The sequence below is a fragment of the Primulina tabacum genome, chromosome 15 (genome assembly GCF_025594145.1).
Source record: "Primulina tabacum isolate GXHZ01 chromosome 15, ASM2559414v2, whole genome shotgun sequence".
Taxonomy (NCBI): domain Eukaryota; kingdom Viridiplantae; phylum Streptophyta; class Magnoliopsida; order Lamiales; family Gesneriaceae; genus Primulina; species Primulina tabacum.
Window position 1 is genome coordinate 28,962,621 of NC_134564.1, and position 14,778 is coordinate 28,977,398.

The 14,778-nt window shown below is 30.4% G+C and overlaps 1 protein-coding gene and 1 long non-coding RNA gene across 2 annotated transcripts; both read left to right on the forward strand.

Annotated features, from left to right (window-relative positions):
* The first annotated feature begins 5,652 nt into the window (after nucleotides 1-5,652).
* LOC142528057 (uncharacterized) lies at nucleotides 5,653-6,701 on the forward strand. The gene is made up of 3 exons (XR_012815593.1): nucleotides 5,653-5,865; nucleotides 5,939-6,418; nucleotides 6,498-6,701. It is a non-coding gene; the product is annotated as an uncharacterized LOC142528057 (long non-coding RNA).
* A 4,268-nt stretch (nucleotides 6,702-10,969) lies between these two features.
* LOC142526955 (uncharacterized) lies at nucleotides 10,970-13,446 on the forward strand. Its single transcript, XM_075631651.1, has 3 exons — nucleotides 10,970-11,076; nucleotides 11,995-12,143; nucleotides 13,115-13,446. Exons 1-3 carry the CDS (start codon nucleotides 11,004-11,006, stop codon nucleotides 13,130-13,132), a joined length of 240 nt encoding a protein of 79 aa, XP_075487766.1. The 5' UTR covers nucleotides 10,970-11,003; the 3' UTR covers nucleotides 13,133-13,446.
* The last annotated feature ends 1,332 nt before the right edge of the window (nucleotides 13,447-14,778 follow it).

The window sequence follows — 14,778 nt, forward strand, 5'->3', positions numbered from 1 at the left end:
ATGTGTATTTTCTATAATTCTTCGCATCATTGTTGAACCAGGATGTCCTAATCGATCATGCCAATTGGTTAATATTGAAGAATTGTCTACTACCATGTTTGATTCAATGGGACTTATATGTGTATAATGCAATCCAGTAGGGAGCATTGGTAGTTTTTCAATCACATATTTCTTTCCTGATTTATATGTGATAAGACACATATATTTCTCATTCCCTTCATTCATTGTTTGAGTATCATACCCATGGGAATATATATCATTAAAACTCAACAAATTTCTTTTCGATTGTGGTGAATATAAAGCATCATTGATAAAAAAAATTTGTACCATTAGGTAACAAAAACTGTGTTTTACCACATCCTTCAATCAAGTCTACAGGACCTGATATTGTATTCACCGTTGTTTTTGTTGATTTTAGTTCCAAGAAATATCTTTTATCTCGGAGGATAATGTGCGTTGTACCACTATCGGGTATGCAAACTTCAGCTTTGCTCATAGCATTTTCCATATTTGAACTTCAAAAAAAATATGCAATGAAATAAGATTACTGACAATACATATGTAAATATAACACACATCATAATTGTACAATAAAACATTATTATATGAATACATGAAAAATAAATTATTGTACATTTATATTCTACCATTATATTGTTCATTCTCAGAGAAATCATTGAGAAAATCAGTAGCATCAATATTGTTCATTTCTATCCCACCAACATATTGATCATTTCCAGAGAAATCATTCATAAAATCAGCAGCATCAAAATGAGTTGAATCACTCAAACGGTCACTGCATTCAGTGAAGTTGGTCTCTTTTTCTTTCCCCTTTATCGATTCTTTATAGAGCTTGCAAAGGTGCTCAGGGGCTCGACAAATACGAGACCAATGTCCTGGAGTGCCGCATTTGAAACAAGAACTTTCAAATCTTTTCGAGTGATTTTCATTAACACTCATGTTCTCATGATGCCTTTTCTATGGGTGGTTCGTGACGTCCTTTTGAGATGAGTTATAAAAATAACTATCTCTATTGTTTTCAAAACCACGGCCTCGACCACGACCACGGCCAATTCCACGTCCACGACCACGTCCTCGACCTCGACCTCGACCAAAACCTTGTCTTTGAATTTGATTTTGGTTTCCAGGTTTAAATTCATTTTTACTCACAGCATTTACTTCTGGAAATGCTGTTGATCCAGTGGGTCGGGACTGATGATTTCTCATTAATAGCTCATTGTTATTTTCCGCCACAAGAAGACAGGCGATGAGTTCAGAATATCTCGCAAATCCACGCACTCTATATTGTTGCTGTAAAGTTATATTTGATGCGTGAAACGTGGAAAATGTTTTTTCAAGCATTTCCGATTCTGTAACCTCATGTCCACAAAATTTTAGCTGCGAGATTATTCGATACATCGCTGAATTATAATCACTGACTTTCTGAAAATCTTGGAATCTTAACATATTCCATTCATCACGGGCGGTCGGAATTATAACTTCCCTTACATGTTCAAATCTTTCTTTCAATCCTTTCCACAGAGCCATGGGATCTTTTTCGATGAGATATTCACATTTTAAACCTTCATCGAGATGTCGACGCAAAAATATTATAGCTTTTGCTTTTTCTTGTGATGAAGATATACCATTTTCTTTAATGGTCTCGCTTAGACCCAATGACTCAAGATGCATTTCTACATCGAGAGTCCATGTCATATAATTTTTTCCCGTGATGTCGAGCGCAACAAATTCGAGCTTTGTCAAATTTGACATGGTGGTACTAAAAAATTACGATGCATTTTATTAGTTAATGAATATTGCAATACAAAGTAATGAATAAACAACAATTACAAGCATTTGTAAAAATAAAGAAAACACACGAGGAGGATATTCTCTGATAAATAAAAGACTCGTGAGTATGATAACAAAAATAATTAAAAATAACCTTGAGAAAGTCATCTTCTTTTTTCTTCGAAAAATTTGATGAAGAATAATTTTTAGAGAATAGAAGAAAGTTGGAGTGATTGAAAGAGTTTGTGAGATCATATTTATAGGGCAAAAACTATCCGTTTTGTTACCGTTTATGACCATTGGTGTACAAAAAAATAAATGTATGTATTTATATAATTTTATGGTAATAATATGGTGTATATAATATTAGTCATGTTTAAATAATTATGTATATCATATCACATTATTATAATGATGTGTCATAAGTTATTTTGTTTAAAAATCTTATAGGCTTTTATACTTGTCGTATCCCTTACCGGGAGTGTGGGATGTCGTCTTAACATCCTCCCAGGATTTATAACAAGTTTTTGAAAAATTTATTTTTATTATTTCTAATAATAACATTATATTATATATTAAATATGTACACAATAAATAAATAACAGTAAAATAAATATTATCACTTTTGTTACCTTTTTCTTCTGTTTGGAGCTTGGAAAAGTACGAAGGACTTTTAGAGCTTCGTGCTGATAACGTGTTGTGAAAAGTAAATTTATGGTAAAAAGTAAAAATCTCAAACTCTTAAAATTTACCAAACTACACACTTTATAATATTTTTCTCTCTACTCAATTGTGAATTTCTTCACAAATGAGAGATCTATTTATAGGAAATCTTTACAAATAATCCAAAAATAAAATACATCATTACCTACATCATCACACACTAATTTTCAATATTTACAACTCTTATTTTCAAGATTCAAATATTCAATACACACATTTTAAATATTATTTTTCAACATTTAATATATTATTTTCAACAGAGAGAACATATATTTATTGTTAAAAATATATTTTATGTTATATGGTAATTTATTTTAAAGCTAGGTAGTGAAAAACATATCTTTCTTTTAAAAAGACTCGTATGGCCTCACATTCGGTCTGTCGACAGGTCTACATCCCAGCATTAGTAGATACTTTACTATAAAAAGGAAACCCTATCGATGTCCCCTCCATTCGGCAGCTGCCATCCTCCCATCCCCCTGTGCTTTTTGAAAACCTTCCTCTCCCATCAAGAATTTCCGACGTATTTTATTCAGTCCAAGGCTAGAAGTCGATTCAAAGAGTAAGAATATCTCAACCTTGCGAGTAAAAGCAAGTTTAATTTAATTCTTGACCTATCATCCAAGAAATATGTTAGGATCGAAAATGGATTCGGAGGGGGTAAATAAATAATCTCAATAATTCTGAAAATATTTCGGTTGGATTAGTAACAATGAAATGGAATTCTTGTCAGTTGGGTATATAAGTAAGTCGCTAGTTTATTACTGTAGGTAAATAGACTAACTGAAAATGTTTTAACACAAAATGATTCTAGGTAAAAATAAGTTGGGGCTATCAAACGAAAGTAAAAATAGACTACTGAAATGTAAATGACACAAGTATTGTAACATCTACTTTTTTACTACTACTGATTTTTTTTTTACTATGGCCGAAAATATACGTACTCATATACATACATATAAGTCAAACCATACGATTTATAAGGTCATCCAACTACTGAATAAAAATAACTGCAGTTAAAAATCTCAGAGGTGGCTTCACTTATAGGTTATTGTTTAAAAATAAGCACCGACCTACTACTAGAAAATTGTCAACCACCAAAGCATAAAAATCGTGAACACAGTTTTAACCATGTCTCAAAAATAATAATGTGCAGAAGAAAAGCAAGGTTCTCGGGTTTTCACGTGTAACCCCAACTCCGCCTACTCAGTCTTCAGCGTCTCCAGTCTCCACATCCTCATGATCACCTGCATCAATCACACCTAGTGAGTCTAAAGATTCAACACACTTGAACCGTAATAAAAGTACATATACATATCATGCAACAATGAAAAGTACTGTAAACAAACTAAATTTCATGGTCTTCAAAAGCATGAACAAACATATTCATATCAAATCATGTCATATCGTATCATCATATACGTATTCATTTTTCCTTCATTGAATTCAGATCATTAGTTGTGATTTTCATATCGGCTCTAGGTCAATGGATCCATCTACGTATAATCGTGGTACCCGACGTCGGGGATTCTGTGTTGCATCAGTAGTAGTATGGACGATGTTAACATACTAAAACCAACCATGAAGATTTTGATAATTAATAGCTCTGATTACTTGTTTGGTAGTAATAATTCGTGCTGCTTTTTTTTGTTCTAGTTACTGAAACTCCAATTTCAAAAAAGAAGTAAATGCGTATTTTTTTTTAAAAAAAACTCCAATTGCACTAATATTCCAATTAAAGAATTATGCCTACAAGTCTCGAGCATTCTAAGAAATATCCGTTTTTGCATCGGTTGGCTCCCAAAATATTTGTATTATATGATTTTATATTGTAGTATTTGATTATTGACTATGATAATCAGGTTTTATATTCTTTATCTGCTAAGAAGTTTTTAATATAAAAAATTTACTGTTTTGTTAATTATATACATTTAATATTTATTTTGTGCAATTTTTTCATTATTTTTCAGGTTTGATATTAAATATGACAAATAGAAGAATGCGAAAGTTGCTTCAGAATATAAGTGGACGATCTCGTAGAGATGATACGGGTAATAGAGGACACGAAGATGAACCCGAGTCACAAATCACTTCATCATATCCACTATTAGACCCACGAAACAATGCAACTCAAAACAATACAATGGAGTCAAGACAAAACGAGGAACATAATCGAGGAAGTTAAAAATATTTTTTGAGTATGAATTGTTGGTTATGTTTATCGCTTGAAAAAAATAATTATATCTTGAATATTTTTTTAGGTCACAACGAGATCACACATTCATCCCAAAGCCAACGAAAGAAACGTGGGAAAACTATTATGAAGGATGTTCATTCCTTAGCACCCGGTGACCGTTTAGTAGTAACATTTAATGAAAGAGGTCAACCTTATGGAGAAATGCAGTCAACGCTTGCCAATTTTGTGGGAACCATTGCTCGTAATGGAAATATTTTGCCCCTTGATTTTTTAGATTGGAGAAAAATGCCTAAGCATTGCTTGGATGATGCATGAGAACGTTTAACAATAAGTTGATAAATATTATATTTCATACTTAATTCAAAACATTATTATAACTTTTTAAATGTTCACAGGCAAGTTTTGATATCCTCGATCAACATAGAGCTAGTGAGATGCAGATGATGGGAGTTTCATGGAGGCGATGGAAGACCCAAGTTAAAGCTACTTCTTACAATCTCAATATTCCATTAAGGGAACTTGTGTCAATTCGTCCCATTCCCCATGACCTTACGCCAGAAGTATGGCAAGCTTTGTGTCATTACTGGAAGTCTAATGAGGTTGTTCTTATATTGACTGATTTTTTTTATATATTTTTGTTATGGATAAATTTGATATAATTATATTTTTCCAGAGGACTTCAAGAATAAATCGAGAAAATGAGAGTAAAAAAAAAGGATACATGCACAAAGACGGACAAATATTGCATCTTTGGAATATAAGTTTGTAAGTATTAGATCATAAAATCTCTTCACGAATGTTTTCATACTATCAATTTATTATATTGCATGTTTCTTTTAAAAAAAAAACTTTTGGCATGTATATATTAGATATAAGGGAGCTATTGTTGAACGTGGTAGTCAATTTTGTTAAGACATTTTCCATGCTTAGTATTTGAAAATATTATCCAAATTTTATTGTTGTAATGATATCATTCAATACAGGTGAGTCTTGGGCTATTATAACTTTTGCATATTTAATCAAAAATATTTTTTTTCTATGTTTAGCTTCAAGAAAATGGCAGAAAACCAACTCGTATTGAAATATTACATTTGAGTCGACAAAGTAAAAAGAAAGGAGGAGCTCTTGTTGATGATGAAGCAATACGAGTTGAGGTTATAATTGTTTCAACGCTTTGAAATAGCTTCTCAATATTTTTTTATTTTATTGACAAATTTTATTTGTTAGGATTTACTAAATGATGCGGTGCAGCGTCACCTCCAAGACAAGCCCGAAGGAACACAACCAACAGAAGTGCATGAAGAAGCATTTCAGTGATAGTCTATTTAAATTTTATTTTGCTTTTTAAATATAATTATACATTGTACAATACTAATTATATGTATATTTTTCAGTGAAATATTTGGACTAGAGCATTCTGGTCGGGTTCGATGTATAAGAGCTGGTGCATTACCTAGCCAAGTTTTCCCAGATCAGTATAAGTCTAGATTATTTTTAACACAGAATAATCTCCCCACTTCTGATGTTACTAATAAGTTACGAGAAATGAAAGATAAAATGAAAAGTATGGAAGAATAAATGCAAGAAGAAATGGAGCGGATGAGACAGATACATGAACATCAACTCCAAAATTTTACAAGAGTTATTCAAAGTATGATAACTGGAACTGGTGGAGGATCTCATGAGCCTGAATTATTACCTACACAGGTAGCCACATATTGAATACTAATGAATTGATTCTAAAGTACTTATTTATGCATAGTATTAAATTAATTTTTTTTTCTAGATGGCAGCTATCATGGCAGATATTATGCAGCAACAGACAAATACTCCACAAAATACACATGAAAGTCGAAGATCTCCATCAATGTCAGAGTCGGGCACTTCTTAGAAGAAATTTGAAAAACACGTTTATTTTATATATTGAATTTGAAATATTTTGGGTTATTTTATATTAGAAATTGGACTATTATTGGTATTTTCCGTGAATAATAGTGCTTTATTAATTAATGGTAACATATATTTTGTGAATTGAAAGATTAAATATGAAGGTTTTTATTGTTTATTTGATCAATATTTATTTATCTATTTTTATTGGTTGATGAATTGTTTGGAAATAATGTATATTTGTTTTAAATAAAATACAGTAAAAGAGTTTGCTAAATTGGATTTAGGAGCAATTCCAAATAATTTTATTAAAATCATTTTAAATTATCGGCTCAAACATTGCTTCTATCTTTTGTTTTACGAACGATTGAGACAACTCTTAAATTCACTGGTTGAAAACGGTCCTATATTGCTCCAAATTTATCGCCACATAATTGGTTTGAAAGTGTTTTTAAAATTATTAATTTCAAGAATGATTGGAAACCGTTCTAATATTCTTGGCTTCAAGAACGGTTCCAAGAAGTTCCTACATCCAGTATCTTTTCAAAATTGGTTTACAAATGTTCCTAAATTCATTTATTTAGAAATGGTTGAAAACTACTCTCATATCGATAACGTATAGGAACGAAGGAAAACCATTCTTATTGCCAACTGTTTCCAAAGCGGTTTGACACTGGTCCTATATTTATTGCTCCTATATCGATGACATATAGGAGTGATTTGCAACCACTCTTAAAGTTGTGATATGCACGACGTGTATGATCGGTGTCAAACAGCTCTTCAGTTGCTACCATCAATAGCGGTTGCAAAACACTCTTATATTGATGGCGTGTAGGATCGGTGAATGACCGTTCTTAAACCTCACTCTTTTTTGAAGGCTTTGAAGTGGCTTCTAAATGCACAGCTATAGGATCGGTCCAAAACCGTTGTAATATTCACAATTTGTACAATTAGTTTCAAACCACTCTTTAATTGACAACATCAATAGCGGGTGCAAATCGCTCTTATATCCTTGGCATGTAGGAGCGGTGTAAGACTGTACTTACACTTCACGTCTTTTAGAACACTTTGAAACTGTTCCTAAATATACAACTACAAAAAAGGTTCGAAACTGTTGTAAATATGCGTGATGGGTACAACCATTATCAAACCGCACCTAAAATAAACAATAGAAGCGCTTCAACTTGTACCACCGGTTGAAAAAACCGTTTCTATAAGATATAAGGGCATCAATAAGAGGAGCGCTTTTGCAACCGGTGGTACAAATGCTAGAGCGGTTAAAAACCGATCTTAAAATTGAAAAAAATCGCTTCTCTAAGAGTTTTTTTTTGTGGTGTTGGTCGATGACGAATCAAATATCATCGTATTGTGCAGTTAAGTGAGCCTGCATTTTGATCTTCCAATCATCAAAATCTTCTTTGGAAAACATTGAAATCTTATTGAATGATGCCATGATGAATTTTTGTTTAGGGACAAGAATGAACAGCTCTGATACCACTTGTCAGGATCGAGATAGGAAATTTAGAGGAGGTGAATATATTTTCTTCCAATAGTTTCGATTGTTTTACCAAAACTGAATTTTCTTCTTGTCAATACAGTTTTCAGGAAGTCTATCAGTATCAATTGTACGAAGAAGACTTCCTAAAACCTTTTTGAACAAAAGCCTCTTCAGTTGGGTGGTTAATAGAATGTAGACTGAAAGATAAATGAACACAGAAATATTTATGGATGTTCGGAGAATTAAATACTACTACGTCACTCATTCTTCCACAAAAAAGGTTTGTACTAAAAGTATTTGGTAATTACAAGTGATTTGGAATTATCCACTCCAGTTAGGATTTAACACTGCCAATTTGAAATTCGTAGTGAAACTTAAAACTTAGACAACTAGAGTTCCTTGCTCACAATTTATCAAATTTATGCAGATGAATTTGTGCACAAATATGGTTCTTTAAATGACCAGATAGATAATTAATAAGTTTGTGCTTATTTTATCTGATTGTGATATATCTAAAAAATATTCTTGGCTTTTTCTTTTAAGTAAAAAAAACTTCTTATGGCTGTTTCAACTGATATTATATATAGTCTCAATTTTCAACGGTAACATGTACAAAAAAAAAAAAAAACATGTTCATGACTACATATGTATTTGTTGTCTATTCATCTTTTTTATGGTATCAGTTGACTGCTGACAGAAACTGTGACTATGATCGTTACGACTAATTGGTATAATAAAAAACTGTTTGACTTCAGGTTCTGATCATTAATCAATGATCGAAAAAGGTCTTTGAATCTGTCTTGAAACAAGTGATAGCCTGTCGGTTTGAATTAACTTAGAAGTCTCTTAATCAATTTGAGCTAGCGATAAGTTAAACTATCTGATTTTAGTTTCTGCTTGGTTGGTGATAAGCTAGGTTATCTTTTATCTATCAAACACCAAAATTATATGTTCCAACAAGGACACATTTGTTTTTTAGATGAAAATCGGTACAAAATATTGAAAATATAATACAAATATATATATTTGAATACCAATTGTTTCAGATTTGATATTAATATATGATTTTGTAATATCCAACCATGTATATCAAATGCTGATATTAATAAATTTATTCTTATTATATACTCAAAATAGTATCTTTTGTAACAAGTCTAAAATAATTTATACTCAAATATTCATATATTATTATCATATTTTCAATGATTTGTATCAATTTTCATCCGAAAAGACAAATTTTTCATTAATACAAATATTTGTTATACATGTTTTGATAATATCGAGTGTAATTTGCAATAAAGTTAAATAAACTTTCCATTGCAGAGTTTAACAAAATAACATTTTTCAAATTAAGAAAGTCACGAAAAACTTAGGGGGGTGTATTCATTCTATACTTTCAAAGATTTTTAATGACTTTTTTTAAATGATGGACTTTTGTGGAGTTGATAGATTTTTATTGACTTTTATGGAATCTCATAGAATTGTAAAACAAATTTCATAGACTCTTATAGACTTTTTTTCAAGATTTTTGTAGACTTTTATAAACTTTTTCATAGAATTATGTGAATTTTGTAGTTTATAATTGTGATTTATTTTTATTAATTTTTTTAAAATAATTATTGGACATAGATAACCTCTTCAATTTTAAATTATTTTTTTTATTTATGAATTTAAATGAATTTTACTTACTTAAAAGTTAAATCAATTTAATTTGTAAAAAAACGACAAATGAACTATCCAATTTATTGAAATCAAAATTTCAATTCTTTATGTCAATTCAACATATTAATAAATAATATTTTTATAAGTTCATAATAAAATTTTATTAAAAGAACACTCAAAATAATGAGTAGTCTTTTATAAAAAAAATCTAATCATTACTGACAATTTGATCAACATCGTTCTACATTCCATTGGCTATGATATCCCTTCATGCATTAGCATTTGCTCGTTGTTGTTTTTGAGTATTAAATAAATGATCAAAGTCATCACATTCATAAACTTGTGCTGATGAAGACAATTGAGCTTCATTATCTAGTTCAATTTGAAATTCATCAAATTGACACTTCTTTCAAAGAAAATTGTGTAATATAGCACATGTCAATACAAGCCCTGTTAGGGGTGGGAAAAAATACCGAATTTTCGGTATACCGAGATTACCATAACAAAAAAATATTGAATTTACCGAATTTTAAGTATACCGAAGATTTCGATACAGTACGATAACAATGCCGAATTTTTCGGTACGGTAACGATATCCAATTTGAAAATTTTGGTATATACCTGAAATACCGGAAAAATATACAAAATTTTATAATATATAATATTTTAAAACAATAAATTATAAATTTTTTTAAAATGTAAGGTTTTTTTGGTTCGGTATACCGAAAATTTTGGTATAATATCTGTATGAATTTGCTTATACAATAATTTAATATATAGATTAACTAAAATTAAAGAAAATAATTAAAAATAAAATGTTATATAATAATTAATAAAAAATTTAAATTTTAATTATTTTTTAAAAAGTATAAATAAAAGAAAAAATAAATAGATGAGAAAAGAACGAAAGTTTGTATTGAATATGCGAGATTTCTCAATTAAATGTATATCCAAATCTTTAGGTTGAATCAAAGACTTTTGTTGATATTTTATTGTTGTACCTTAGGCTATAATTATTGTACTTAATAGAATTCGTCATTAAAAGTCTATTGACATTTTAAATACCTATAGACTTTTGTAAAGTTTTTAAAAATTCAAGTTTGAATAGCACGTGATTTTTAAAATTCTACCAAAATTTACTTTGAATATCATTTAAACTTTTATGAAATATAGAAAAGCACGTGACCAATGCATCCCGTTAGGCCATTCTTTCACGAGATTCTTCAAAAGCACGCAGATTTCAAAATGGGCGGTGCAGGGCAGGCAATGAAGAGGATTCCGCGCATCAAGTTTCCGCAGCGGCATCCCAAAGTTTCTGGTAATGCTCATGCCACCTGAATCTGTTTCTTTTTTTTGGTGAAATAGATGTTTGTGATGTGATTAAGATTTGCTTCATCGTTAATCTATGTTCTTATGTGGTCATCCCCTGATGTAATTGTCCCTATGTGTGTTCTTTAATTTGAAGAATACCCTAAATTCTCTAGTCCATATCACAGAGATGCCTGTAATTTTGATTTCGTCAATCGCTTCCTCCTTACGTAGCTGCCACCAATAGTTTTGGTTAGATGACTGGCTAATATATGAAATGATTCATCATCTAAACTTTAGTTGAACCATTTCACATGTTGCATACAGTAATGGTGTTCAGTTTATGTTTGATAGCACCTGATATGGTATTGAGTAGTAAGGAAGCTTGTGCAGACTTGGGAAGCAAAAATTGTTAGCTTTTTTCGATTTTTAATATACAAAGGAATCCTTGCACTGTTATGATCGTGCCCTGTCTTATGGATAAGTCTGTTGATTGGCCTTATGTATAAACATGCAATTTCTCTATTTTGGTTATTCAAGTTTTCCAGAAAATATTGATAAACGTTAAAGTGGATATCCTAGAAATGTCTTACTCCGAAATCACGAGAAAATTACCAAAAAAGTAGTGTATGTAAGTCTAGACTTCATATCAGTCCAACATCGAATGATATTGAGCAATGCTAACGTGGTAATTACTTGTATATTTTATATCCAACTGATAGTAGGTTGAATGACATGCTCTTTTTGTCATCTAACAAATAGGCATTAATTTGTGATACTTTCGAGTAAGGTGAGTTGATGTTAACAATCTGTTAAACAAATTTCTTATCATGGGTGGGTTTGTTTTACTTGTTTGAATATTAATTGATGCCTAGCAATTGATTGTTCGACTTTTTTCAAACATTCTTGATTCATCCTATCTAAATAGCAACATCCCAGCATAAAGAGATGGCTACAAATGAAGCTGTTGGGCAGGCATTTTTTTCGAGGTCTCCGTTCAACATGTCTCTGGGAGGAAAGGCTTCTGATCAACCAAAAAGAACGCCGGTGTCTCAAGAGGAGATTGAAGCTATCATGGTATGTAAGAACATGTGATTTGAAAATTGAAGTTGATGAATTTATTTTTTGTCTGAAATTCTTTATGAGGCTAGTGGCTGCTATTATGAAGTTTTTCCTATACCTTCCTATACCTCGAATCATTTAATAGTCCGTTAGAGTCCACTATCAATTTATTTTCTTATGTATATTATATCTCAATGTGTTGTTTGACATTCTTTTAAATCTTTGTAATTATATTAAAACTGTTTTGAAGTGTTGCATATGTTTAAGGTCCTATATGAGCATAGCTTAACTACTTGTGTGAGATTACTTTAGAGCCTTTTGAAATGGAAAAAACCAATCATTTTTTTCTGCCGTAGTATCATAATCATTAGTAGCCAACAAGGTTTGCAAATAGGCTCAAACTTTGCACGTAGATGCAAACCAAGCACGAGCTTTGCTCCGAAGCGCCTTTAAAGTGCATGTTAAATGTAGTGATGGTGGCTTTAAGTTGAAAAATAGGTAATAATTGTTCGTTTTTGCTTATACAATGATGAATAGATGTCATTCAAGCCTGTATGTATTGCATATGCTGGATGATATGTGGTGAAATTTGCTATAAATATTTAAATTTTAATATTTTTTTCTTTAGTGTTTTTCACTTGGATAAGGTGTTACGTCGCCTAATATCTTGTGCCTAGACCTGACAGTACCTAGGCATTTTAATGTGCCTCACATCTCTAATAACTGTGATCACTATGCTACAAAGTACAAAATGCCAAATTTTTGGTGGGTTATCGTTGCTGTCTGTGAATAAATGATAACTGAGAGATGCACAAAGAAAAGAATTCCCCACGGGTACCTCTTTCACTGAGCAAGTGTTATATCGGTCGTGATGACCAATAAATGATGTTTTGGTCATCTTTTCTCAAATAAAATGTGTTTTTGAGACTTTGGAATCGTCTGTGTTTTTCCAGCAATTGTTAATTGGTTGTTCTCTCTTTGGACAGTTGGGTGGCTGTATCTGACCCTCGAGAAGAACATTGTTGATACTGATACAGGGATACTCATGGATTATTTTCAACAGCCATCGTTGACTTTGAATGAAGTTCATTTTTCCCCCATATCAACTGAAAGTAAATATTTTGAATTGTCTTGCATCTTAGTTGGACTCACTCTCAACGCAACACATTGTGTCGTCCAAATATGAATTGACGGTGCTGAAATTTGTGTGTGTTTCTTTCTTTGTTTTTTATCATTGTATTTACTTTGAGCCGCAATACATATGTATTCCTCCGAAGACAAGGCTACATTAATGTGGTTTTAAATCAGTTTTTTATAACCTGGTGTATGTTTTATTTGGTTTAGTTTAAGCACGAGAATGCAAGTCGAAGACAGGCCGGGAGGGTAAATAGTTGAGGTAGGAGTTTTAACTTTTCTTCTTTTTTTTTTCCTTGTGTTGGGGTAAGAGATTGTTAATTGGGCTTTTTAACTCGAGATCTCGTCTCAAATTTCAGACTTTGATGTCAGATAGACTACAAACCATCAGCTGGAGTTTAACTTTGAAACCTTATAAGTTGGCATTTGTGAAGGATGTTGGAGAATGGCAGATTAAAAATTGACTCGAATTTTGCCAAGTAGGTTTGAGTGAAATACCAAGACTTGAGCGGAAACAAAAATGAATATAATCACTTACTGTTATTATTTTAAAAAAATAATATTTTCATAACCCCTTAAACAATGGTTCACACGCGCCGACGATTGAATAGACTGTGAGATCAAAAAACTGTTATATTATATAAAATAATAATATAATATAGTAAATAATATATTTTAAATTTTAAATATATTAAATGTATATATATTAATCATGTTTAAAATTTAAACAATATACATATAATCAAATATAATTAAATATATATTTTTAAAAATTAAATAAATTAAAATAATGTCTAATATTACTAAAATAATATTTTGAACAAAGTTTAAAATTAAAATAATCATATACATATAACAAAAAATAAAATTTTAAATATAAAAAATTAAGGAAAATTTTTTTTTGAAAAAAAATTTTATGTACGAACTGGTCGGACCTGTTCTTGACCATTTTTGGTCGGTTCTTGCTAGTTTTAACCGATCATGAATATAAAAAATGATAAAAAAAAAACATTTCTTAAAAAAATGATTAAAAAAAAGTGAAAATCAGTTTATTTTATCGATAAGAACCGAATTCATGGAAATAAACCAAAGAATCAGGATTTCAAATTTTGGCAAAATGAGTGCCACATTTAACCAATCTACCACTCACAATATTTTCACCACCCAATTTAAGTACTTAAAGAAGAAATTAAGAGGATGTTTGACTAACTTTTTTTTAAAACAACTTATAAGCTCTTACATTTTATAAGTTGTTTTAGAAGCTTATAAAATATAATATATTATTTTAAAAATAAGTTGTTAAAGTGTTTGGATGAATTTATTTTAAAAAAAACTTGAAGAAGATAATGTGTTTAGTATCATAAGATCTTTTAATTGTCAAAATCACAAAAAATTATATAATATTATGAGTTAATGTAAGTAGTTATATAATATATATGAAAATAATTTTATAAATTTAATATTTTAAAAAATAAATATATTTTAAACTTATATTTACAAAATTTTGTTATTTGGA